Below are 24517 nucleotides of genomic sequence, written 5' to 3' on the forward strand. Positions count from 1 at the left end.
TGGGAGGAGGCACAGCCAGGTCAGCTGGCCTGAACTAGCCAAAGAGTTATTCCATACCACGGGATGCCATGAAGGTATATACATATATATATATACATATACACCTGGGGGGTTGGCCCAGGCAGGCAGGCCATTGCTCGGGGACTGGCTGGGCATCAGTCGGCGGGCAGCTGCATTGTGCACCACGTGTTCCCTTCTTCTTGTCCCTCTGGATTTTATTCTTATTTATTTTCTTATCTCAACCCTCAAGTCTCACATTCCTTTGCAGCTCTCCTCTCCGCCCCTCAAGGTGAGGGGGCAGTGAGCAACGGGCTGCATGGTACTCAATGACCAGCAGGGTTAAATCAGGACAGTATGCAATGCAGACTCAAATCCTCCATCCAAGCTCATAGAGGGACAAAAGAAACCCTGCTGCTTTCCCCACAGCCAGTTTCCCCTGCAAGGCAGAAGAGCAATCAATGCACTGGCCATCCAAACCAAGCTCATCACTGCAGAAGCCCCCACCCTCCCCTGAGGGAATGCTGCTTCTGATTGGCCACCCACAGCTGTCACTCTGACCCTGTTTCAGGCCCACCCTCCCCTGAGGGAATGCTGCCTCTGATTGGCCACCCACAGCTGTCACTCTGACCCTGTTTCAGGCCCACCCTCCCCTGAGGGAATGCTGCCTCTGATTGGCCACCCACAGCTGTCACTCTGACCCTGTTTCAGGCCCACCCTCCCCTGAGGGAATGCTGCCTCTGATTGGCCACCCACAGCTGTCACTCTGACCCTGTTTCAGGCCCACCCTCCCCTGAGGGGATGCTGCCTCTGATTGGCCACCCACAGCTGTCACTGACCCTTTGTGGGGCCAAACCTCCCCTGAGGGGATGCTGTAGAATTGGCCACCCGGGGCTATCACTCCCAAGCACCCCATAAACATCTGCTTGAGCCCCCCCAGCACCTACTTGGGGAACACCCCAACCCCCCCTCCTGCTCCAGACACTTCCTGGACACCCCCAGACATCTCCCAGCCCCCCTCAAGACAAATCCCCAGGGGCCACCCCTTTCACACCCCCCACCCCCCTCAACCCGGAAAATCTCCCTGGCCCCCTGCCCCGATTGCTTTCCCAGCTCCCCTCGATGATTCATGGGGGGCCTCCTGCTGCCAGGCCAGTCTCGGGCAGGCTCACCCTCACTGCCACGTCAACAGCATCACTGGAACAAGCTCCAAGCCCCTGCACCGCCCCATGCCTGCAGAAGCCGGTAGGGCTGGGCCCTCTCAGCACCGGGCAGCAGCAGCAGCACCTGCCTCTGCCACCCTCCACAGCACAACATAGCGCCGGGCTGCGGGCTGGGGCACGAGGCAGCAGCCGGCAAGACCCTGGCTGGGGATGCCCACGCTGTTTGCCTCATGCCTGCTGGCCGGGGCTGCAATGACGACTCGCCAGGGGGCAGCAGCGAGCACGGGGGCTCTCACCCAGGGGCGTGTCTTATCCCTAGGGGCGGAGCCACACCATTCCCAGGTAGTAGCCATGGACAGGGCTGGTAGCTAGGGGCGGGGCTTGCACCATGAAGGGGCGGGGCCATTCCACACCCCCAGGGTCCCCAGAAGGGGAGCTTGTGGCTATGGTCAGGGCCATGGCACCTGGCGGGTAGCGTTTGCCCTGGGGCTACAGTGGCAACTGCAGCTTCAGACACTGCGCGCTGAGCACCCGCTGGACACGCACTCTTGGCACAGCAGTGGTGGCTCCTTACCGGGAGGCAGCAGTGGTCGCAGTGGCACCATCCCGCAGGCAGCTCGGGGTCACACAGGCCTTAACCAAGGCCGGTGGCATGGAGCAGGAGGCACCACCTCCTGTGTGCAACACCTGAGCTGCAGCACCAGCATGGCAGAGCGCGCCACAGGGCTTGGCCTGGCAGCCACAGCGCAGGGCCTGCCCTACTACATGAGACAGGAGACTTAATAGACAATGTCATACATACAGGCTTTTGGTTTAACATCCTTTTCTTTTTATATTAACAAATATTTTGTCATCATATACAAAAATGAGAGGGGTTTTGTCTTTATTTCAACCCCTCACATTCACATTTTTTAACGTGCTTTAAGCCCCCGCCACACACAGCCCATCACAATTGCCAGGTATTCAGGACAATGAGAATGGGAAAGGGAAAACCAGTCCTGGGCTGCAGGACAGGGAAAAGAGGCCTGGGAACGCCACACAGGGGAGTAACAGCACAGTGAGCTGGGCTGGGCAGGGGGGATACGGCGAGGAACAGCGGGACAGGCAGCTGTACGGAGATACAAAGCTAGGCAGAGGATGGAGGAAAGACACCATCAGAAGAAAGAGACAGGGAGATGGAGGAAGGACAAAAGCACAGCCTACAGGTTGGAGAGGGAGGAAAGAATGATAGCAAAAGAGTGCTGGCCAGAGACAGGTGGAGAAAGGCAAAAGACCACACAGGCCACAGGGCAGAGAGGGAGGAAGTGAAAAACAGGGACAGGAGACCAGACAACACATGATGTAGAACAGGGAAAAAACAGTAGCAGGTTACTAGGAAGAGGGAGGAATTTAAGAACACAGACTGGAAGCCGGACAGAGCCACAGAGAAAGGAAAAAAAAAAGCGCCAGCCATGGGCTACAAGATGAAAAGGGAAGAAAACAGTGGCAGGGAGCTGGACAGAGACGGAGGGAGAAAGACAAATAAATAGTGTGGTGCTCCAGGACAGAGAATGTGGAATTAAAATCTGGAGAGAGGGAGCTAGACCAAGGAAAAAGTCCAGAAAGGCTACAGGGGGCAGAGGGAGGAATTAAAAGACACTGACAAGGACCTGGATAGAGACGGACAGAAGAAAACAATAATCGCAACGGTGCAACGGGGTACAGGGCAGAGAGGAAGAATTTGAGAACGTGGGCAGCAAGAGGGACACAGAGAGATGAGAGAAAGTAAAAAGAAGCGATGGGCTATGCAACAGAGAGGGAGCAATTAGCAAACAGCAGTAAAGAGGGGCAAGACAGAGAAAAGCTGGGGGATCGCAAGCGAGGGAGGGATGGGGAGCTGGGAAAGGAGAGGCAGAGAAAGAAAACCAAACCGTGACATGCTACAAGGCCCAGAAGGACGACCCTGAACAACAGGGACAGGGAGCCAAAGAGAGCCAGAGAAAGAAAAAAATACTGATGGGCTACAGGACAGAGAAAGAGCAGTGAAAAAAAATAGGGAGCTGGAGCCAGGCAGGAAGAGACGGAGCAAGTAAAAAATAGCCAAGGGCAACGGGGCAGAGGGAGGGAGGGAGGAAGGAAGGAAACATCAGGGAGCCAGAGCCAAACAGAAACAGCGAAAGAAAATGATAGCAATGGGCTACAGCGATGAGAGGGAGGAAGCAAGAGACAGGGACGAGGAGCCAGACCCAGCGCGACACTCGCAGGAAGCACAGCAACATCCGGGTGGCAGAGACAGAGGAACAAACAAAGAGGGTCAGGGAGCCCAAGAGAGAGAATGAGAAATAAGAGGGAGAACGCAACAGGCCACAGGGTACAGAGGGAGGGAGCCCAAAAGAGGGGCAGACAAAGAAAACTTCAAAAGTAACAGGCAACAAGGCAGAGAGGGGAGAATTTCACAACTCAGCATCTTGAGTCCAGAAAAAAAGACAAAGGGTGATGGGTACTGGCACAGAGAGGGAGGAATTAAGAACAACAGGGAATAGGGCAGAGAGACTGGGAAAGGGAAAAGTTCTGACAAGCTTCCATGCAGAGGGAGGAAATAAAGGTTACAGACAGGGCCTTGGGCAGAGAGAGATGGAAACAGACAAAACCTGCAGCACGATACCAGGCAGGCAAGGAGAGTTCAGAACTGGGGACAGACAGACAGGGAGGGAGGGAGGAAGGAAAGAAGCAAGACGCGACATGGTAGAGAAGAAGGGATGGAGAGCCAGACAAACCAAGGTGGGGAAAGAAAAATACAGCCACAAGACTTAACAAAACAGACAGGGAGCCAGACAGAGAGAGCCAGAGACAGCAAAAATGCCAACAGGCTACAGGACAGAGGCTAAAGAATGCAAAAAGGGTGGCCTGCAGTCAAGAGAGAGATAGAGAAGGTGTTGCTGGGGTGAAGACACAGGCTACAGGAGAGAGGAACGACCTAAAAGATGGGGACAGGAAGCCTCTCAGAGCAAGATGGAGAAGGAAGGTGCAAGGGAGAAAAAAAAAAAAAAATCAATCTAAAAACAGTTGCAGCAGCGAGGAGAGGGAGTCAAGGAGAGGCAGGCGGGGATTGTGATGCATAAGGAGGGAAACAGGGCCCCAAGGGCCCAGGACTCACCGCAGCTCCCACTCTCAGTGCCACCAGGAGAATTTGACTGTTCAAACAGTTATTCCTCCTCCTCCCCTCCCTTTGCTTCCGTAACGCCCGTCGCTTGGCTGTCCTTCGCCAAAGAGGATACGTGGGTGTCTTACAGTTCTCACGAGATGAAGTTTCCTAGACATATACCTTCACTCCCTCGCACGCTCCCTGCGCGAGTAGGACAGAGGGAAAGAGAGAGAAAATTATGACCAGGGAGCAGAAGAGATGGATTGAGAGAGAAATCAAATCAGAGGAACAAGGAAGGAGGGAGGGAGAGAAAAAGACAGGGATCAAGGCAGAGGGATTGGGCGTGGGGTGGGTGCCGTGTGATGGGAGAGAGACAGAGATCGGGACAAAGAGAAGGAGAAAGGAAAACCAGCCCTGGGCTGCAGGACAGGGAAAAATGGACAGGCAGCAGGACCAGGGAATAATGGGACAGTGAGCTGGGCAGGGGGGTACAGTGAAGAACAGTGGGACAGGCAGTGGTATGGAGACGCACAGACTGAAAGTTAGGGGGAGGATGGAAAACAGAGAGCAGAACAGAGGTTGACAACTGCATCGTAAGAGAAACGAGGCACAGAAGAGAGAGACAGGACCAAGGCAGAGCAACAGAGAAAGAAAAAATAAACAGTGATGGGTAGCAGGCCAGAGGGACAAGGAAGGACAATGGCTTGGCTGTCCTCCACCTAAGATAACCCGTGGGTGTGTCACAGCTCTCAGGAGACACAGCCTCCTAGGCTCTTCACCTCACTCCCTTGTGCACTATGTGGCTGTAACACACTCTGGGTTATGCACACAGGCCCTGCTGCGCACGCTGGCAGTCCGGCCTGTTGCCGACCACAAAGATGGATCCTTCCTCACCAGGTGAGGCAGGCTCTCCGGTGCCTGCAGCAGGAGCCTGCGTGCCAGTATAACAGCACCGGTGGCCTTACATAAATGTGCAGGAGATGGCACAGGATCACAACGGCAAAAAGTGAACTTAGCATCTCAGTGGTGGGCTGGATAGGGAATGAAAACTATTTTTTTTTAAACAAATACATTCCAATCACCATTGAAAAGATGGGACAAGATGCTAACCCGCACCCAGGTTTTACAGCGAACAACAAAAAAAACAAACTAAAAAGTGCCCCTGTATTGTTTCCTTTGCCATCCCACGGATAGACATTTCCTCAATAACTGACAAGTATACATCGTAACTCAAGTGACCTGTGTTTACTGCACATGAAAGCAAACAAAACCCTTTCAGCTGGCCTACACGTTCAGACATATATCCAAAGAAGCTCCACTAATCTGACTTGCAAAGAGCTCCATGACCTAAAAACTTTACCCGTAGCGCCCTCCAAGAGAACTGCAGAGCTGTGGGCTCTCACAAATGCTGGGGCACACCTCTTGGCCTGCCTGAAACATTCAGGGGGCTCTCAGATAATCCGGGAAGAAGTCAAAACCATTCTGGGTTTAGAGCAAGGCCGACTACACTTGCATGTTTTCTTTTGCATACTCACACCTGGGAGCCAAACCAAAACAGAGCTATGCAGGCAGCAGCAGGACTGCTCAGCACATCTAGACCAACAGAGCTCCCCTAAAGCACACTTGGAGGAATTCATACCCCAAGTCAACATCTGCAGTGCAACCTGGCCACAAACTGTGAAACAATGTCACTTGCAGGTCAAACTCATGCGAGCATTTCCTCCTTACAAAAAACAAAAAATTAATAAAACACATCCCCTTCTATGCCACATCAGGTATCGCACTCCGGCAGTTGAGCTGCAACTGCATTTCAGAAATAACAAATACATCAGTACTTGCTCATGTGGTACCCAGAGCTGCAGACAGTTAACATGAACATGTCTCCTGGTAGCAGACAGTTATTAAGCTAAAAACTATACCTCCCCAACACGTAAATGGAAGAAAACTCAAACCGTGTCCCCTTCTCCTTACGCTTACGCAGAGGGTTACAGCCTCTGACAGGCATTTCATTCCACTGCTTGGAAAAGCTCCAAGGTTGCAGCTTAAGGGAACTGGACTTCCCCGGGTCTCAGAGTAATTCTAGAGCTAAAGTGGTGATAGACATCAACTCTAGATCAGATAATACATGCCAACACTCATCACTGACCCAAGGCAGCAACCACCTTCTGGCCTACCTGCAGGTTTCAAACCCAACACGCTTTCTTCCTGAAGCGGGACGCTACCTCATTTCTTTGTAGCACCATCAACATGCTCCTGGAGACGGCGCTAGAGATGGTATGCAGGCAACCCAGCCACTGTTGGGAAGCACCAGAGCCTTTTCAGCACTGTTTTTCACTACAGTTTACATGTGAAAAGAGAAAAGAGAGAGAGAAAAAAAAACCCCACACAAATAACGAGAGCTTTATTCCACAATGGAGACAGCCATGGTGAATAAATCAGATTTTCCTCGGGGCAAAAGCGCACACCGAATAAAGAATTTTGTTGAACAGCACGGTAGAGTTCTCAGGAAAAAGCAGCCCCTAACTCTCGACAAGGAAAAGAAGATTAGTCCTCTTCAGAAAAGCACCGCTGTGCGGCAACAAGCCAACACTTCACATACCTCCATCTCCTCATCCCGACTGCAGGCAAGGGAGGCCACGTGCTCCTCCAAAGTAACGTGCTCGGGGCACCAGGTTTTCCTATCGCAGCCATACGCGGCGTCACCTTTAAAAACCACCCAAAAAAACCAGTCAGTTGTGGTGCCGGATCGGCAGGTGCCCGTGCCCGGGGCAATTCGGGAATTCGGCGAGGGCCTCTCCGGACACAGACCTTTCTGAGGCGAAACGTCTCCCCGGGGCCCATCCCCGCTGCCGCCTTTCTTCCTCCTTTCTTCCTCCTCCCCTCCCCCCCAAGCGTCCCCCCGGACCCCACGCCGCCAAGGCCAGCCCGACTACACCCTCACTGCCGCGCCGCTGCACCGAGCCCTAAACGCCCCGCTGCCGCCCCCGGGCTGCGGGAGCCGGGCCAGGCCCTTCCCGTGCTGCGCAAGAAAATGGCGCCCGGCGGCGGGGCGGGGCCGCAGGCGGCAGGACCCCGGCCGGGGCTGCCCACGCCCTTCGCCTGCTCCACGCCGGCCGAGGGAGGCGGCTCCGCGGCCAGGCGCGCCCCGGCGGGCCCGCGCGCGCCCCCCCGCCCGGAACCGCCGTGTCCTCCGCGCCGCTGAGGAGAAGGGCGGCGCGGCCGGGCTGGGGGGCAGCGCTGGCCATCGGCTCGTCCAACCCCCCCGCTAAAGCAGCTGTTCTCGGGCAGGGTGCTGAGGGGCTCGGCCAGGCGGAGAAGCGGCTCTGCGGGCAGCCCGCTGCAGCGCTCCGGCACCCTCCAAACACGGAATTTTCCCCTCACGTTCAGAAGGAGCTCCCTGTGCTGCGGCGTGTGCCTGGCGCCCCTTGTGCCGCCATGGAGCAGAGCCCGGCCCCATCCTCCCGACCCTCGCCCTGCAGGTACTTACAGAGAAATCCACAGCTTCCTGTGAAGTCGGGCTCGCAGCTCAGCCCCAGAGCAGGTGACGGCAGCTGCTCCCCCCCGCCAGAAATAAACCTCTTTCCTTCCCAAGCCAAACTTTGATCGCGCTCTTCATCACCGGCATTGCACTCTGGCGGGCGTGATCCGTGCCGGGCCAGAGTGCCATTTGTAGACGCTACAAGAAAACATGTCTCTGATGCCGACCATTACAGAAAAATCTAAAATACAGAGCTTGTTTGTTGGTTGGTTTGGGTTTTGGTGGGGTTGTTTCTCGGGTTTGTTTCCGGAGCAGATGGGTGTTTTCTTGGGGGGTGGCCTGCGGGAGGGGTCTGAAGGGTTATGGGGGATGTTGGCACCACATCTACACATTTTCTAAATGCCCCCAGGGACGGTGATTCCAACACTTGCCCGGGCAACCTGTTCCAGTGCTTGACCACCCTTTCAGCAAGGCAATTTTTTTTATTCTTTTATTAGTAATACCCAATGTAAACCTCCCCTGTTGTAACTTGAGGCTGTTTCCTCTTGTCCTGTGACCTGTTAATCTGGGAGAAGAGGCTGACCCCCACCTCGCTACAGCCTCCTGTCAGGCAGTTGTGGGGAGCAGTAAGGTCCCCCCCCGAGTCCCCTCCTCTCCAGGCTGAACACCCCCAGTTCTCTCAGCTGTTCTGCATCAGACTCGTGCTGCAGACCCTAATGACGCTTCCTTGCCAGGAGCGCCTGGCTGCCTATGCTTCCATCCCATGAGGTGTTCACGCACGTAGCTCGCATCCCCCTGAGCCTTCTCTTGTCCAGGCTAAACAGCTCCAGCTCTCAGCCTTTCCTCATCTTCCAAAACCTCCACCACGGCGGCCCGTCCCCGGTCTGTCTCCAGGATGTCCTCTCTTGTACAGGGGAATCCCAGCACTCCATGCGTGACCTTGCCAGTGCTAAGCGATATCCCCAAGAAGTCTGTGGAAGGTGCATTGTGCCAGTGCTGAAAGAAGGGCCTATCCAGGTTAAAACAAACCAAAACCAAACAGAAAAACCCTCACAGAACTTCCTCCTCCTCCTCAGGAAATGTAGTCAAGTGAATATTCTGATGAAAAGGAGCAACAGGTTTAAATATACTGGGTTTGAAATTAAGGTGGTGTTAAAAGGCATTCCTAAGGAAAAGCTACACATTTTCACTCGAATCGTCCTAATGAAACATCTGCTGGGTTCAGAAGTGTTAATAGTGAAAGAGGCCATTTTCGCCAATAAGCCGATACTCTTACTGCTACTGGGTACTGTCTAAATCCTTAAATCTGACACACGTGCAGACAGCAGCATGTGGTATTGCTGACCTGGAAGGGCTGTTCAGCTCCACGGGCTGTAGCACAGCGAGACCTGCAGGACAGCTGTTAGCATACCTCAGACACAGGACAACTTACCCGAAATACAATTTGAATGGTTTGACAAGCAAAGCGAATAAAAGCAACTGCACCTCTCTGCTTATAAGTACATTTTTATTAGAGTGCAGCAACGGCTGTCAGAAGTAACATCTTGATCATCTAATTTTACAGTGAAAAAACATGGTGTTGTGAGGTTCTCATTTCTTGCCCTTTACTCTATTTGGCCATTTGGGGTTTAGAACATCCAAGTTTAGAACAGCATTGTTATACCTGAAAATAAGGCCATTTCCTACAGGTTCTTTTGCACAGGATCAGTTCAAATGAAAACATGTTTAAAACTGAATGCTCATCCTTCTTTTTTTCCCCACGGTGATAAAAAAATGCGTACCTGTATTTCTCAAGAGCTGTACTTACCACTCATCCATAAACAAGTCTTGCTTAAGGCACAAGAAAACAAGTAACTTCCTCTCAGGCACAGAGATAAACCGCACTGAATGACAGTTTCTGCCTTTGCTGCAGATTCAGGTGAATCAGATGATTAAGTCACTGAAAAGAAGCCCGATGAAAACAAAAGCTGCTGTTTGTTCATGCTGGCTCATAAGTGTCTGTAAAATTCAGAGGATCTGCAAGTAGTAATTGCAGCCACTGTTTGAGAAAAACACCAATCTGTCTTGTAATTGACAAGAATGTATGGTACTGAAAGAAGCCAGTATGTATTCACTGTCTTTTTTTTAAGATGAAAGTCTCTGAAGGCCACAGAACTAAAGCGTTAGCATATTTATTTTAGGAAGTGGTGACCCAGAGACCATGTGCTGCAGCAGCATGATGTTCCTGAGGAAGCAGAATCGCTTTTTACAGTTTCCCTGAGATTTATTACTATGATAGCCACCCAAACCCCAGTGATAAAAGACTGGGAGCGAATCTGTATCATTATAAACAATACGGAAATACCCCGAAAATGATGTTCCTCGTTACATGCTGAATGCCTTCACAGACCCAAAAAAAGAAAAAAATAATCATTTTGTTCACTTTTTTGATCACATAAATTTTACAGGGCAGGTTTTTACCTCTCCTCCTGCCAAAAGCCAAAGGTTTGACTGAAAGAGAGTGGGGGAAGAGGACAACCGATCACTTTGGAATTCAGAAATGTTTAGAAAACACCAGGTTTGTTAGAAGAAATGAAGCGAGGGAATGGGCAGGGAGTACAGAAGCAGTGCTTAATCACGTACACAAAAAGATTTCAGGAAAAGGGGTTTATGCACGCCTTTAATTGTATCGAGAAATGCACTAGAATCCTCTTTCGTGAGAGCACAGAACACTACAGTAGAGGCAGATGTGCTTGGTAGGTTTCTTTAAGCTTTGTATTTGGCAACGTGTTCACGAGCTATGATCATCCTTTGAATCTGAGCAGTCCCTTCATAAATCTGAAAAGAAGAATTGCAAGATAGATCATTTTTGTAAAATATTTTCACAGATCTTTCTACACTTGTCAACCTTCATAGCACAAATCCACAGTGGATTAGGACGTGCAGAAAGAGAGAGAAAACTGAAGAAAATTTGAGCGTGCTTTGATTAACTACAGTGGGCTAAATGCAATAAACCACATACAAGATCTTGAGAGAGAGTCTTGTGTTCCCAGATGCTCTCCTCAAAACTCTGTAAGGTTCTCACAAACTTAACAGACATAGCGGATGAAGGATGGGGAAAATGGATTCTCTGGGGAAGCAAATACATCGTCTCGGTTTTGAAAGTGAGGGTGGAGGCAGGGAGGTGACCTGGGCTGCAAGTGTTGTATTTTCTTTGACTAGCCTTTCAAGGCCACAGCAAATATTCACATTCATCCATTTATTACCACTGCTCCTTCTTCACTAGTACTCCCTTCAACACGTTATTTTTTTACCTTTTTTTTTAAGCAGGCGTTCTTGCGTTTTCCTCTAGAAACATTCTGTGTCTCACCCCTGATCTATTTGGCTTGCTGGCAGCCAAGTCAGAGCTACACGACCAAAGACGTATGTAGGTGTAACGCAGAAAGGCAGCCACGGACTCCAACGGTACAGTGCAATGTGATTCAAGGGCAACACAGTTCAGTGGTTTAAAGCGTTTCAGCTCCCAGTTCTGCTAAAGCTTGCTGTGGCAAATTGCTCCAATAAAGATTACTGAGTTTGCTAAACATCAGTCAGTCTTGCTGGATAAAGAACTGCAGCATCATATATGCTAAGAGGACACTTACGACATGGAATATTTTCTTGGTAATAATACCGCAGAAAAAGAACGGGGGATTATGGGTGACTATGGACTAAACACGACTAAATATGAGCATGTTTTGTTCTTTGGAGAAGGCAAAAATAATAAAAAAAGGAAGGGTTAATCACTCCTGACTGCGCCACACTTCTGTTAATACAGCATATGCAAGATCATGAATCCATGATACTCAGTGATGGTAATATCTCAGCTGAAGTAATCTGCCCAGTTTATACCAAAGTCTCAGGCAGACAGACAGTTTAGAGCACCGCAAGAAGCGATGAAGAGAACAGCATTATACGTAAGGCATCTCCACTTGACAGAATACCAAAGCGAGCATGGCTATTTTGATCACTTCTTTTCTACAGTGCTTTTTTTCTAAGAGTTCAAAAGCTTTAAAATGAAGAGTCCGTGCATTTCAGAGTTACCACATGAGAAAAAAACCGAACCACTACAGTCGTCTTATGTAGGTTAAGTTGTTGATCTAACCCAAAGAGTTTTGTATGTAAGAATCTGCCTCATTTGAATGCCCTTTCTTTGAATGGAAGGATTATTGCTCTCACCCTCAATTTTTTTTCCCCATATGTTCACATCATGATTTCAATCAGTAGCCATTAGTTTCTTTTCTATAAAATGTATGCATTCCTCTGAAGATCACTCCCTCTTTTACTCACCTGGTAGATCTTAGCATCTCTCATTAGTTTTTCTACAGGATATTCAGTATTAAATCCATTTCCTCCAAAAATCTGCACTGCATCTGTAGCTACTTGGTTTGCAACGTCACCCGCGAACGCTTTTGCGATGGAAGCATAGTAGGTATTCCTGCGACCGGCATCGACTTCCCACGCAGCCCTTTGGTAAGCCATCCTAGCCAGTTCCACTTTCATTGCCATTTCAGCAAGCATGAAAGACACCGCTTGGTGCTGTAAATGATGAAATAAACCCAGTTAACTTTGCCGGCTTAAAATTCTATGACATCCAAGAATACAGTCTTCATACTTCTGAATCTGCAAATTCAACACGCCTCAGGAAGCTTTGAGTTCTACAGAATCTGGATCAGGCTCTCAACTCTATGCTGAGTTAGACAGGTTGTTAATTCTAAATCCACTTAAGTCACAGGGATGAAGTGTTGAAGTTGTGCTTTACTTTTCGTGAGATCTCTATGTCGCTTGTTGTTTATTCACAAGCAGTGTGACTGGCCATGTTTTCCATTCATATTAATACCATGAGTCTTGTTTCACATACCTCACAGAGGTGTTTTTCCTTCCCTGAAAATCCCTGTGCATGAGACTTGAAGAATTTAAGTGTGTCCTGACAGTACAGGAGTTTCAGGATTTTGGGTGGAGTTTTCTTTGCGATTTTACTATTTTCATCAAGAAGTTATGGAAGAATCCCAGGAGTTCCTGCATAGCTAGATTTACTCAGACAGTGCGGACCTATATACTTGAAAACCCAAGAAATGGCAGGCATAGAACAACTCACACGTCCTAAATATCGAGGAAGAACACCGAAAATTCACCAGTGGGACATCTAGTATCAAAACACAGCTTTTTGATGTATTTGTTTTTATACATTTAACTTACTTCAACAATTGGTTTCCCAAAGGTTTTTCTCTCCAAAGCATATTTAGTAGCTTCATCGAGTGCTCTTTTTGCTAACCCAACAACACCAGCTGCTACCTGAATTAAATATAGCACAGAATGAAAATCAGAAATTCCTACTGTACTTTGCAAGTAACTTATTTCTGATACTTACGGGTGGCCTGGTCTTATCAAAAGCTCCCATTGCGATTTTAAAGCCAGCTCCCTCGGCTATTAATACATTTTCTTTTGGAACTCTTACGTCTTCAAAGACAATACCCCTTGTATCAGAGCAGCGCTGACCCATATTCATTTCCTGAAAAGCAAAGTTTACAGAGGTCCAGCTACACTGGATTCTTGCAATGTACGGCACCTTCTTGTTCTTTACTTTTTTTGCATTACTGGTTTAGAAGTGAATTCTTGGCTTGTCAAATAAGAGATGCACTCTTCACCTTTCTTCCAATTTGGATTCCAGGGCTATTTGCTTCCACGATGAATCCAGTAAAGGCTTTGCTTGCGGGGACTTTTGGATCTGGATTGGTACGAGCTAGCAAAAAATACCTAGTGTAAAACAAATACGAGGGAGTCAGCTCATCCTCACAATTAACAATCAGATACTTTTTTAGCTCACACGTTAAATGTTGGGTTTGGTTTTGTGTGTGTTGGTATCAGGAAATAAACCACTGAATAAGTTAGCAACCCCTTATTCTTGGCCCTTCCAAAAAAGTAAAACCCTGAGAGGGAGCAAGAGAGAAAAAGTGTCAATGCATCTCTTGCTGCAAAAGTCAAGATTTAATTCAGTTCCTTCAGATCAACATGCAAAGGTTCTCCACATTTTCCGTGTGTTGCAAGTCTTAATATTACAATCAGCTTCACAAATAACACAAAAGAAACCAATTGCCAGCACGCAGATAAAGATGTTTGCTTGGGAAATACAGTATTGCATGCAAAATGTTCTATTATCCTCTTGGTTTTACTATCTTGGTTTTACTCTTCGAAGTTGTAAATAGTTTTTTTTCTGTTAGCAATTAAAGAGTTGTGTATCACGTTCACGGTGTTCAGTAACATCAAGCGATAGCTGATAGTTTCTCTTTGATCATTCTATCTTGAACAAGGAAGTAATGAGAAAAGAAAACCTTACAGCTTTCCCTCTGGATTTAGAAGGAATTTAGTGTTGGGGATGAGCATGATCTTACATGAGACATGATGCAAGAGGTGCATCTTGTAAAGCACCTCCATAGACACCAGAGCACCACCTGCACTCTTTGACACTTGGAAAGCGTCTTCCCTTAAGAAAATAAAATGTAAGAGCACAAGCCTGGAGCTTTTCTGTCTTCGCTAACAGCTAGGGCTGTTTCTAGTCCAATGAGAAGCAACTGATGTCGGCCACCGCACCCACAAAGCCAGGTCCCCTGTAACACGAGCTTCTGGAGTACTGTGGCAGTTAAGTGTTGCTGCCCTTCCCTGAGGAGTGTGATAGCAGCCACAACTGAGAGCCCATTCCCTGGGGGCTCGCACACAGGACACACGCCTCCCCCAGGACAGAACAGAACAACAGAAAACGTAATGCCAGTGGCAAGTCAACGCACCAGTTTGCTTTCCCACCGTTTGTGATCCACATCTTCTGGCCATTAATAACGTACTCATCTCCTTTCTTCTCAGCCTTGGTTTTTATACCAGCCACATCAGAGCCTGCTCCAGGCTCTGTTACACAGTAAGCCTAAAAGAAAAGAAAACGCAGAATCCTGAAGAATAAAGTTCTACTTTTAAGCAACCAGAAATTATGTGCACCAAACTGATCTGTAAACATTTTAAGTGAGCCGCGTGGAAAACCCCAGAACGCATCCAAAAGGCCCAACAAGGGTCTGCACAAGAATCCAAACATGTAGGGGTCGATTTTCCTCATAAATCCATAATAATTCTTACAATTGTCTTTTAATTTTAATGGTAAACAGGCACATTCTGTAACTTTTCATAAGTCATCACTTCCTTATGCTTCACAACTCCGATATGGAAGCCAAAGACCTTTCAAATCTGAAAATAAGAGCACAGAGTAACACTTTATGGTTGCTGTGCTCTTCATTTTATGAGGCTCCCTTGTTCAGATTTTAACACACTGCACATGAATCTTTATTACCTTAACAGAGAGCGCCTGTATAATGTTTAAGATCCATAAATGCAGATCAACGCCCATCTGAGTGGAGTCTGCGCTCATACAAACCTTGCATTTTTCTTAGACTCCCACACCTTCTCTTGAAAGGGAAATAAAAGGCACTGCTTTTCGGTAAGTGACTCAGCATGGTTTTCCAGGTACTACCTTCTGTTTGCTTATTGAATGCACTTAATTCAATATTCCTTGACTTTCAGAAAAAGCCACTGTTTATTTACAAACCAAAACAGGCTACACTGTGAGTAGATATCAGTGTTTAAAAAAAAAAAAAAAAAAACCCAACCAAAACCGTAATTAATACAATTTGGGAACAGTCTGCAATGCACCTAAGTTATACTTACACACATCATTGGTTCCTCTGTCATTCTTCCCAAGTATTTTTTCTGTTGCTGCTCATTTCCTGCAATGATTACTGGCATTTGCTGAAAGAAAATATTTAGACCATTAATCCATCTTTCTAAAGGGCACAGACTCTAGTCTAAAGGCGGTAAGAAATGACAGAACTGACCCCTAGGGAGTTCGCCTCGATGGCTGTTTGAACCCCGGTACAGCCGTAAGCCAACTCTTCCGTAATAAGGCACGCTTCAAAACTGCCAAGGCCAAGACCACCTACAGTTGAAACATTTCATGGACTAAAATGAGCTAAAAAATTGCAACATATTAGTGATTTACAAAACCTACTTATCAAAATCATGTGCCCTCACATACTTCTGACTGCGTGTTGCGTACAATTAGACATTCCCATGCCAGCTTTTTAAATAAAGTTTTGTCAGATTAGTGACAGATGATTTAAAAATTACATTTTGCAGTTCCCGGGTGATGGTGTGCTTGGTGTCGGACAGATTGCACAAAATGTACCAGTGGGACCTCTTGACTACTTCGCATCTGAGAATTTCCCTAAGAGTTCTTAGGAAGCAGAGAAAGGGCCACAAGGGCTGCTGAGCTTCCACAGCACTAAGGAAGAAAAGAAACGCGTCCATACCAGTTAGCAAAACAACCCAGTAACCTGCTTCTGGCAGAAGCCAACACTTTGTGAAGTGCGTAACAACACGGTAACAATGCAGCAACGCTTCCCTGAAATATTTTCACAGCCTTTGTGTGACTTCCCCAGCCAAAACTATCTTTGTTATGCTAGCCCTTGACAGATGTTTCTTCTGTGAATTCTCCCAGTCTCTTTCTGAACCTGTTTACAGTTTTAGCATTGATACCGTCCAGGGGCAATGAGTTTCACAAATGAACTACACACTGAGTGTAGAACCATCTCCTTTCATTTCTTCTGAACCCGCCGTCTGCCGACTCCATCTGATGCCTTCTCATTGTACTGAAGGGGACAATGAGATGTCATCCCTTTTCACACTCTCCACGACACTGGCATGATAGGCATTTCTCATGCAGAAGCTGTTCCGTGTATTTCGTCATCTTTGTCATCCTTCTAGGAACCTCCCTCATTTCCACAACAACCTTCTGAGGTGGAAGGATCCGACTGCATAATGAACAAGAGGCAAGAGCAATTTGGGGGCAAGCAGCAGCATAGTTATGGCTTCTGCTTTGCTCTTTGTTCCCTTCTTGATTTCTGACTTCATTTGATGGTTTTGACCACTTCTGGTCATTATGCTGACATCTTCACAGAACTCAGTATTATAACCTGTGGATAACTGGCTAGCTGAAAAGGGTCACATAGACATAGTCCAGCTGGCTGGACAAAAATGCACATCGCTCTCAGCTTATCTGAAGTAAAGCAAAATACACTGTCTTTGGCTGTCCTTGTTACACAATAACAGGAAGATTTTGGTGGGAAAAGAATGTTGCAGGTGGGAACAGAAAACTACAGAAGAGAAACTAGGGGTGGGCTTGGTATTTAGGCAACTAACCAATAATGAGCTTAACTTTTGTAATATGTATGAGCTAATTATAAGAAGGCATAAAAGGTGACTGTAAGGTACAATAAACGAAGTCTGCTGATCACTCATATTGAGCGACTGTGTCTTCCCTCCATCGCAACAATAACCCCCGTATCTCTTTGTTTCACAGGTAATAACTAGTTCAGAAGACACCATTTTTTCTGTGAGGTTTGGATTGCTTCTTCCCTTTCTTGTGTGCATCACTTTTCCTATTTTGGACTTCATCTGCCATTTAACAGTCGCTCAGTTTCACCACCTCCTCCTAGAGCTCTTCACACCAGCCTCGTCTTTTCTGTAGCAGGTAAGTCAGCATTATCAATAAACTCTATGACCTCAGTATTGATCTCCTTTTCCAGACCTTGTAAAGCAGTGGTGTCCAATTTGTCACTTCCAAGTTTTAATTTAATAACCAAGTGATTCTACATTGCAGTAGTCCAGCTGTTTCAGCCTTGAGTGTCTGTGGCTGAATAAACATGATCCTCACAACTGCTCCTTTGATCTCTTTAATTCAATTTTTGATACAAGATATACCCTCTAATAAGTCTTAAAAAAAAACCCAGGGCCTGCTATGGACATTTCCCCAACTTTGTTTTCAGGTAACATATACACGTGAAAAAGAAAATCTAAAATTTAACATTTTTTCCATCGTTACTCATATACCTAAGCACTGATCCTCTGCACCTCCTCTGAACTGGAAATTCATCCTTCTGGCTTATTGTCTTAAATTGCTCCAGCCTGTATCACAGAGTAGGTCAAAATACGACTGTCTAGTTTCTCTGCCTCATCAGATGACACAGCACACCAGGGGAACATTAGGCAGTTGTAATCATGGGAGGAAATCTGGTTATAAATTACTAAATCACAGCCTAATTTGTTGGGTGATTACATCCACCCCTAGTGGCACTTGTATGTGTCAACCTGTGTACTGATTCAATTTAGATTATTGAAGTATGCGACTGTTCATTTTATACAGAATCCATCATTACACACATAAATACCCTCTAAGGCCTTTTCTTTGGTTTATTTTACAGATTAAAAAGAAGATTTACCTACCACAGCTTTCTGGTATGTGTGAATTTATAAGACCAAGTTCCCAAGCCCGTTTTATGAGTGGAAAAGGATACTGAAACAGACAGGGAAAATCACTGTCTGATTCATCATAGTTAACGTTTTACATTTTACACAGGTTAAGGTCAAAATCTCTCTTTTCCCCTGCCATATGGTAGATTTACCTCTCCAGTTTTGTCATATTGTGCAGCAACAGGAATGATCTCCTCCACAGCAAATTTACGAGCAGTAGCTTGAAACTCTTTCTGTTCATCAGTAAGTTCTATTACCAAAAAAAAAAAAAAAAAGTTAAAAAGAAGTCACCGATTTTGCCAGTTGTCAGACTATGAGAAGAGAGAAAACAAGTCTCAGTTCCTTCCAGGACAATCCAAAGCACCAGGACTTACCTTCCTGGGCCTCTCCAGAAACCAAAGCAACTCAACATCCTCCTTCTCTCTAGAGAAAAAGCTCCATTGATCTCTAATTGATGCCTACGGTGCGCTTACTTACTTATGACAAAATTCTTCCAAAAATATTGAAAACCAAGTAGGAAGTGCCATGTAACATACAAGGTATTACCAAAAGAAATGAAGAGCATGCTATGCTAACTAAACGAAGGAGATGGAGGCAGATGAATGTTGCTTATCTGATGAATCTGGCTGCTCAGTTTCAAGCATTGACCTGCTGACCCACTAAATTTGCCTTTACGTATCTAATACACCGGGGATTAATTTCTTTATAATATTTCTTTATAACTAAGTTCAGTTAAGACTACATAGAGTTATTTTAACATTTTAAAAGCCAATGTGAGGTAGTTATTCAAAGCTAAGGCAACTCTGGCAGTCAAGCAAGCTCAAGGCAGACATCAGTTAAAAAAAAGAAAATCTCATAAATATCACGTCAATACCTGGGCCTTCCTGAGCTAGAAAAGAAAGTAATTTGGGGTTTCAAATATTTATTAAAAAAAATATAAAAAATAGAAATCTATTCAGGATAAACACCTTAATTGTAAATTCATACTAAACTGCAATACAGTTGTTTGCCGTTTGTTTTTTTCCCCCTGACCCTGCAATTTGTCTTTAACTGTTCTCTTTCTTTCAAAAACCGCAATGACTACCAAAGCTAAAGCCAGATGCAGGTTTGCTTATGTGTATGTTTTGAGCAGGTTTACTGGAACGTGATCTCCATCCATGCCCTGCAATGGTTTGGAGCATCTGCTAAAGAGAAAAAGAACATGAGCTGCAAGACCTTTGCTGCACAAGTCCCATAAAGCTACCAGCCTGACCGCAGCACAACCGCACCATGAAGCACGAAGAACACAGGCAATAACAGCTGAAAATACCATTTTTCACTGTGTTGACAGAGAATACTGAAAACATCTATACAGTTAAAAGGTGAAGAAATGCAGGAAGACCACTGCTAGGCATAGAAGCACTGAATACTGAACTGCTGAGTGAGAGTGTATTCATAGTTCAGGATGGTATTTTTCCAGTGGGCAATGTATTACTCATTGGAGTTTTCACAAGCTACAACCTCTGCAAAATGGTCTGTTGCTTTCTTACTTAAGTTTTACCTTCTCACCTATGCTCTCTTGCCTAACTGCTACCACTGTTATGCAGGAGAACAAATCAATCAAAGAATACCAACAAGCATTTAGAAAGACCTGAATCCTCCCAAACATTGCCTACCTCACTTTATCTGGAAACAGACAAGGAGAAGATGAGGTGGAGAAAAAGCCAGGTAACTGTGATCCTGTTTGGGTTTGATTTTTGTTTTCTAACAGATGATTCAGTCATACATAGCTATGCCAACAAAAAGCCTGCTCTCAACTACAAGTCCTGAATTCAAAGGAATGCTAAATTGTGATACCCTAAAAAAGTGATACCCTACATCAAAGAAGCTTCCAAGTTTACGTGAGAGCAGGCAGCCTGTTGTGGTTTTCATACTCGAGTGGTGAGCAAGGTCAACACTCAAGTAACTGAAAAAAGGCAACACTCCCCCTTGACAAACGGAAATAGGGATCGGACAGGGGTGGCTCATAGCCGGAGGTGGCACAAAGGAGTGACAAAGGACTGCAGGTCACAACACCTAAGGATTTGGGTGACCACCTGCTCACTCCATCGACCTCCCTGTGTTGCGTGAATTGGTGGACGCAGTGCCAGGTCACGAGTGGCCATGCTCAAACCCAACTCCTCCTTCATGGCACCAGCTCTGCCACCATCGGCACCACCACCATGACATATGACTGCAGGTGGAGCCTGAACCCCAACCACCCGGTGCCCAAAGCATTGCCGTCACTCCGCCACAGACTGACTGCTGTGCCTTCTACTGCCACTGTCACAGCGACGCTTTGGGGCAGGTGGCCGCATCCTGCCAGCGATGCTGCTGCTGCCCGGGGGCCATGGCGTCCCTGACCAAATTCCCTTCACCTTCCTCCCAGTTCAGGGGTGGCTCTGGGGACAGGGAGAGCATGGAAAGTCCACTGCCTCAGCTGTGAGCCCTTCGCCCTGCCCAACAGGTTATCAACAGCTCCACATCTTCTTGCATGAGGAATATTTTTAATTCCTAACAGGAAGGTTAGTCCTTCAGAAAGCAACTTTTAGACCCGGTATTAGCAAACACCACTTGCAGCGCAGACAGGGAAGGCAGCAGCCAGGCTGGGAGGGCACACACTGTGCCTGGGGGCTGCCTCCAGGCCTGGGAGGTGGCGGGGAGCCCGGGGGGATGCTGCTGGCACAGCCAGCTCCCTCCAGCCGGTTACCACCATGAGGCCTTCAAGAAGACTCTTCTTCCAGCTCATGGCTGCACAGGTGATCTTGGCTCTGCTGCTTCCCACAGCGTGCCCGTCAGGCCCCCAGTCCACTGCACAGCCCCTTTGCTCTCAGGCTTGTCAAGTACAAGGCCCATGCCTTCACACCAGCTTGGTGCTGCCTCCTCTCCTCTGCGCGGGCACCTTTGTGAAATCCCGTATGCTTTCGATGTCCAGAGCTCAAAGAGCACAAACTGAGCTACACCCGGGAGTTTCTTTTGCAGGTTCTTTCACAGTGAGATGACCACAGACCAGGCCTCCTGCCCCCTCACTTGCCCCCGCTGCTCTTTGACCTGGATCAGAGCCAGACGAGAACTGGCATCTGCCGCCATGCGGCACAGGGCCAGAGGCTCTGTGAGTTTTGGAGGAGATCAAAGTGCAGAAAGTGCTTTTGGAGCAGCGCATGGAGTCTGGGGAAAGCCCCATCAGGAAGAGCAGGCAGGGATCCCGTCCTGCAGCCCTGCTGCGGACCAAAGTACATGCCAAAGCCTTCCTACTGCCGCTGCGCTAGCCTCTTGCCACTCCATCCCCTTTGGTTGCTCCACACGGGACCCCTGTCGCAGAGCCAGCAGACCCCCTTCTGCCTGCAACTAACCAAGTTCAGCCTGAGAGGTCCCCAGCAGCTTCGGCTAGCTGACACCTCTGACTAATGGAGTGCTGGGGCAGCAAACCGTGGGTTGGGGACATTACCAAGCTGGCTAGGAGTGCAGGGGAGTGGAGCCTTTGCCCTGTGCTACAAGGTACAGGTGAGGCCTCTTGACAGACAGCTGGACTTGTCCAGGGAGGGACCATGCTCCAGCATCATCTCCAGGGCCATAAGAGCTCCTTTCACCACAGGATCAAGAGGAAGCAAAGGCCTCTAGTGGCCAGAGATCCCAGTTCAGCTTGAGGTGTGCTCTGCAGCCCTGGGTGGGAACAGAGCTGGCAGCTGCAGCACCATCACTTGCTGGGGACCAAGAGAAGAGCAAGAGGAGGATGGTCCTGGCAGCTTCAGAGGCAGGGCCCTGTTCAGCTCCTGCAGAGGGGACATGCCTAGGTGGGAAGCAGCCCAGGGCATGCATGCTCAAGCACCTCCAAGTCCTTCCTGCCTCCAGCAGGTGGAGAGGAGGCCAGCAGTTGGCAGGCCTGGTTGTCTTGCAAGGTCAGGATGCTGGGGCTGAGCAAGCACGGGGGCTGCAGCCACAGGCCATCCACAAGCCTGAAAGGGTCTCCCTCCTCTCTTGCTGGTCAGCTAGTCCAGCTTCAAGTTCACTAGTGAGTTGTGCACGCACACACGGCTCCAACCAGTAGCTTGCCCGAGACACTGGGGCTTTCTAAGCGCTGGCTGCCTGTGACCTGTGTCCCAGTCAGCCTTTGCTAGCAGCCAGGCCGGGGGACCCACCGCACAGCGGGTGCAGAGTGAGGCCACACTAGCAGCCAGGTCTGGGGACCCACCGCACAGCGGGTGCAGAGTGAGGCCACACTGGAAGGGCTTTGGGGTGGCTCTCCAAAAGAAGACAGCGGGTACTGTGGTGATTGGGTGCAGGGCTCAGGCAAGCAGAGCAGCCAGCACTTTGCTTCTACGTGACTGGCTCCTTGATCCCCCCTTCTCTCCATTTGCTGTGGTCCTCATTTCCCCTGACTCCTCCCTTTCTCAGCCCAGCTGTCCCCCCAAGCACGGGACCTACCCTAGTCATGTTTTGACCCCTTGCTCCTAGATTTGCCCCATCTGTCAACACACGTGGTCTTTGGGTGCTGTTAGCTAGGTCCCCTTGGACTTGCATGCCATTACTGAGGGACTTTCCTGGGTACTGCTGTCCCTGCCAGATTCCTCTCCCCAGAACGACCCCAAGCTCTTCCTTCAATGATCTGTGAAGCGTGGCCACCTCTGACGGCTTTCCCTGCTAACAACCTGCCAAATGTGGTGCTGGAATAGCAGAGTATCCCCAGAAGACAAGTTGTCTTCTCCAAGGACGCCTTCTGCTGGCTCTCAGCAGAGGCATGGGAACCGGTACAGGTCCATTTTCAAAACACAAAGCAGCCTTGAGCACACTTGCTCTGAGGTCCACTTCTGGGGCCTAGGAAGCCCTGCTGCGCCTCAAGGGCCTTGAGAGCAGCTCTTCCACTTTCAGACAGAGCTTTCCCAGTCCTCAGAGGGACACAGTTGCTGCCTCCGCTATCTCCCTCTGCTATCTGCCATACGCATAGCCACACAAGCCAGGGTGGCAGCAGGGAGATACCGCACCCCTGACAAACCTTGAGCTTCCATCCTTCACACCACTGCCTTCTACCCTCTAGGGACATAGCCCTACTGTTCAAGTGCAATGTACGTGCCTGGCTCCTGTTTCTCTCCTGCTTCTCTCCTGCACTGCAGCACGTGAGCAAAGCTTCACCACACTATAGCAGAAGACAGATTGATGCAAGAATTAACAAAGACAAGGAAAATCATGGCATGTAGGGCTGAAAGAAGGAGGATCTCCTCTCTTTAGAGCTTCACTTATAGAGCCTAGAAGTCATAATTGCCTAAAACAGCCTGAGGCCCAGGTGCGCAACATCAAGCGGCTGCTCCTTCACCAAGGGTACAGCAACTACGCCAACATGGCCCGGCATGTGCTTGGCCTGGCCAGTGCCCCTCCCACTTCAGGTCCCCACCGCCGGGGGGGCTTATACCCCCTTCCCCATCGGCAGGCCCCTGCCCAGTGCCCCTCTTGTCCCAGAGGCATGGCACTCTGCCCAGAAAGCCCTCCTAGTGTTCCTGGCAGCCCACGGCTCCCCATCCCAAGCCTGCCACAGCTCTCTTCCACACACCCACCATCACCGTGCAGTGAGGAGAGCCAGCCCCACCTTACAAGCCCACCACCCCTTCCCAGGCAAGGCTCGCTCGACACAGCCTCGCTCTGCAGGGAACACAGCTCCGGCAGGTGCCGTCAGAGAGAAGGAGCCAACCCCCGTGCTGACGGTGGCCACCCAACCACCCCTTTGTCCTCTCTCCTCCTCTGCAGGGGGACAGCGGTGGGCCTCTCGTGTGCCAAGACAGCAGTGCAGACTACTTCTGGCTTGTTGGTGTCACCAGCTGGGGGAGAGGCTGTGCCCGAGCCAGGCAGCCCGGAGTCTACACCTCCACTCAGCACTTCTACGACTGGATCCTGCTACAGATGGGCCTGCGCCCAGCAGTGAGGGCTACTCCAACAGCACGCGCTTGGAGTCATTTTGTCACCACCTCAAGCCCCGTTCCGAGGCCAAGGCCCACAGCAGCGCAGTCGGGCGGCTCCTGCCCATTTCCAGTCCAGAAGCTGCTGGACTTCTTTAGCCGGCTGCAGGAGCTCCTGCACTACCTAAGGGGAAAAACGGTGTGAGCAGCAGGACAAACGGCACGCAGGGCAGGCTGCAGTGTGCCACCACCGTTTCCTTTGGGGCAATGCCTGCCGATGCAAAGGCCACCTCAGCGTCAAAGGGCTGCTCTGGCCTGCGCCCGTGCCTCGGGACGCACACACCTGATGAGGCTGACCACGTGCTTGAAATAAAATGTTTCGGTGCTCACAGCAAACCAGGCTTCAGCTCAAGTCAGTCTCCTGTGCGAGGCAAGGACTTCCACGCCCGGCACCTGCCAAGCGAGGCAGGCTGCAGGCAGACAA

The 24517-nt window shown here is 48.9% G+C and overlaps 1 protein-coding gene, 1 long non-coding RNA gene and 1 other non-coding gene across 10 annotated transcripts in view; all 3 read right to left on the reverse strand.

The window, feature by feature from the left end:
- Nucleotides 1–1959: 1959 nt before the first annotated feature.
- Nucleotides 1960–7765, reverse strand: LOC129735554 (uncharacterized). Of its 7 annotated transcripts, none has more exons than XR_008731267.1 (3): nt 7666–7755; nt 6884–6987; nt 1960–4485 (listed from the first exon to the last, which is right to left on the reverse strand). It is a non-coding gene; the product is annotated as an uncharacterized LOC129735554 (long non-coding RNA). The 7 variants fall into 7 exon arrangements; XR_008731268.1 differs by lacking the exon at nt 7666–7755 and adding an exon at nt 7226–7244; XR_008731266.1 differs by lacking the exon at nt 7666–7755 and adding an exon at nt 7220–7238.
- On the reverse strand, nt 6347–6431 carry LOC129735775 (small nucleolar RNA SNORD45). The gene has a single exon (XR_008731641.1). It is a non-coding gene; the product is annotated as a small nucleolar RNA SNORD45 (small nucleolar RNA).
- A 1485-nt stretch (nt 7766–9250) lies between the features above and the next one.
- LOC102055117 (medium-chain specific acyl-CoA dehydrogenase, mitochondrial-like) overlaps nt 9251–24517 on the reverse strand; it is a 54262-nt gene continuing 38995 nt past the window's right edge. Inside the window, exons 2-12 of one of the 2 annotated variants that reach the window (XM_055704306.1) lie at nt 19212–19308; nt 18280–18377; nt 18101–18170; nt 15655–15755; nt 15488–15568; nt 14566–14696; nt 13429–13537; nt 13152–13292; nt 12980–13075; nt 12071–12319; nt 9251–10579 (exon numbers count right to left, since the gene is read on the reverse strand). In XM_055704306.1, coding sequence (XP_055560281.1) covers nt 10508–10579; nt 12071–12319; nt 12980–13075; nt 13152–13292; nt 13429–13537; nt 14566–14696; nt 15488–15568; nt 15655–15755; nt 18101–18170; nt 18280–18377; nt 19212–19308 — 1245 coding nt within the window. In that variant the 3' untranslated portion in view covers nt 9251–10507. Of the gene's footprint in view, nt 10580–12070; nt 12320–12979; nt 13076–13151; nt 13293–13428; nt 13538–14565; nt 14697–15487; nt 15569–15654; nt 15756–18100; nt 18171–18279; nt 18378–19211; nt 19312–24517 lie in introns of both variants that reach the window. The other variant, XM_055704305.1, reaches the window with a different exon arrangement.

The sequence above is a fragment of the Falco cherrug genome, chromosome 3 (assembly GCF_023634085.1).
Source record: "Falco cherrug isolate bFalChe1 chromosome 3, bFalChe1.pri, whole genome shotgun sequence".
In the NCBI taxonomy this organism is placed as follows: Eukaryota; Metazoa; Chordata; class Aves; order Falconiformes; family Falconidae; genus Falco; species Falco cherrug.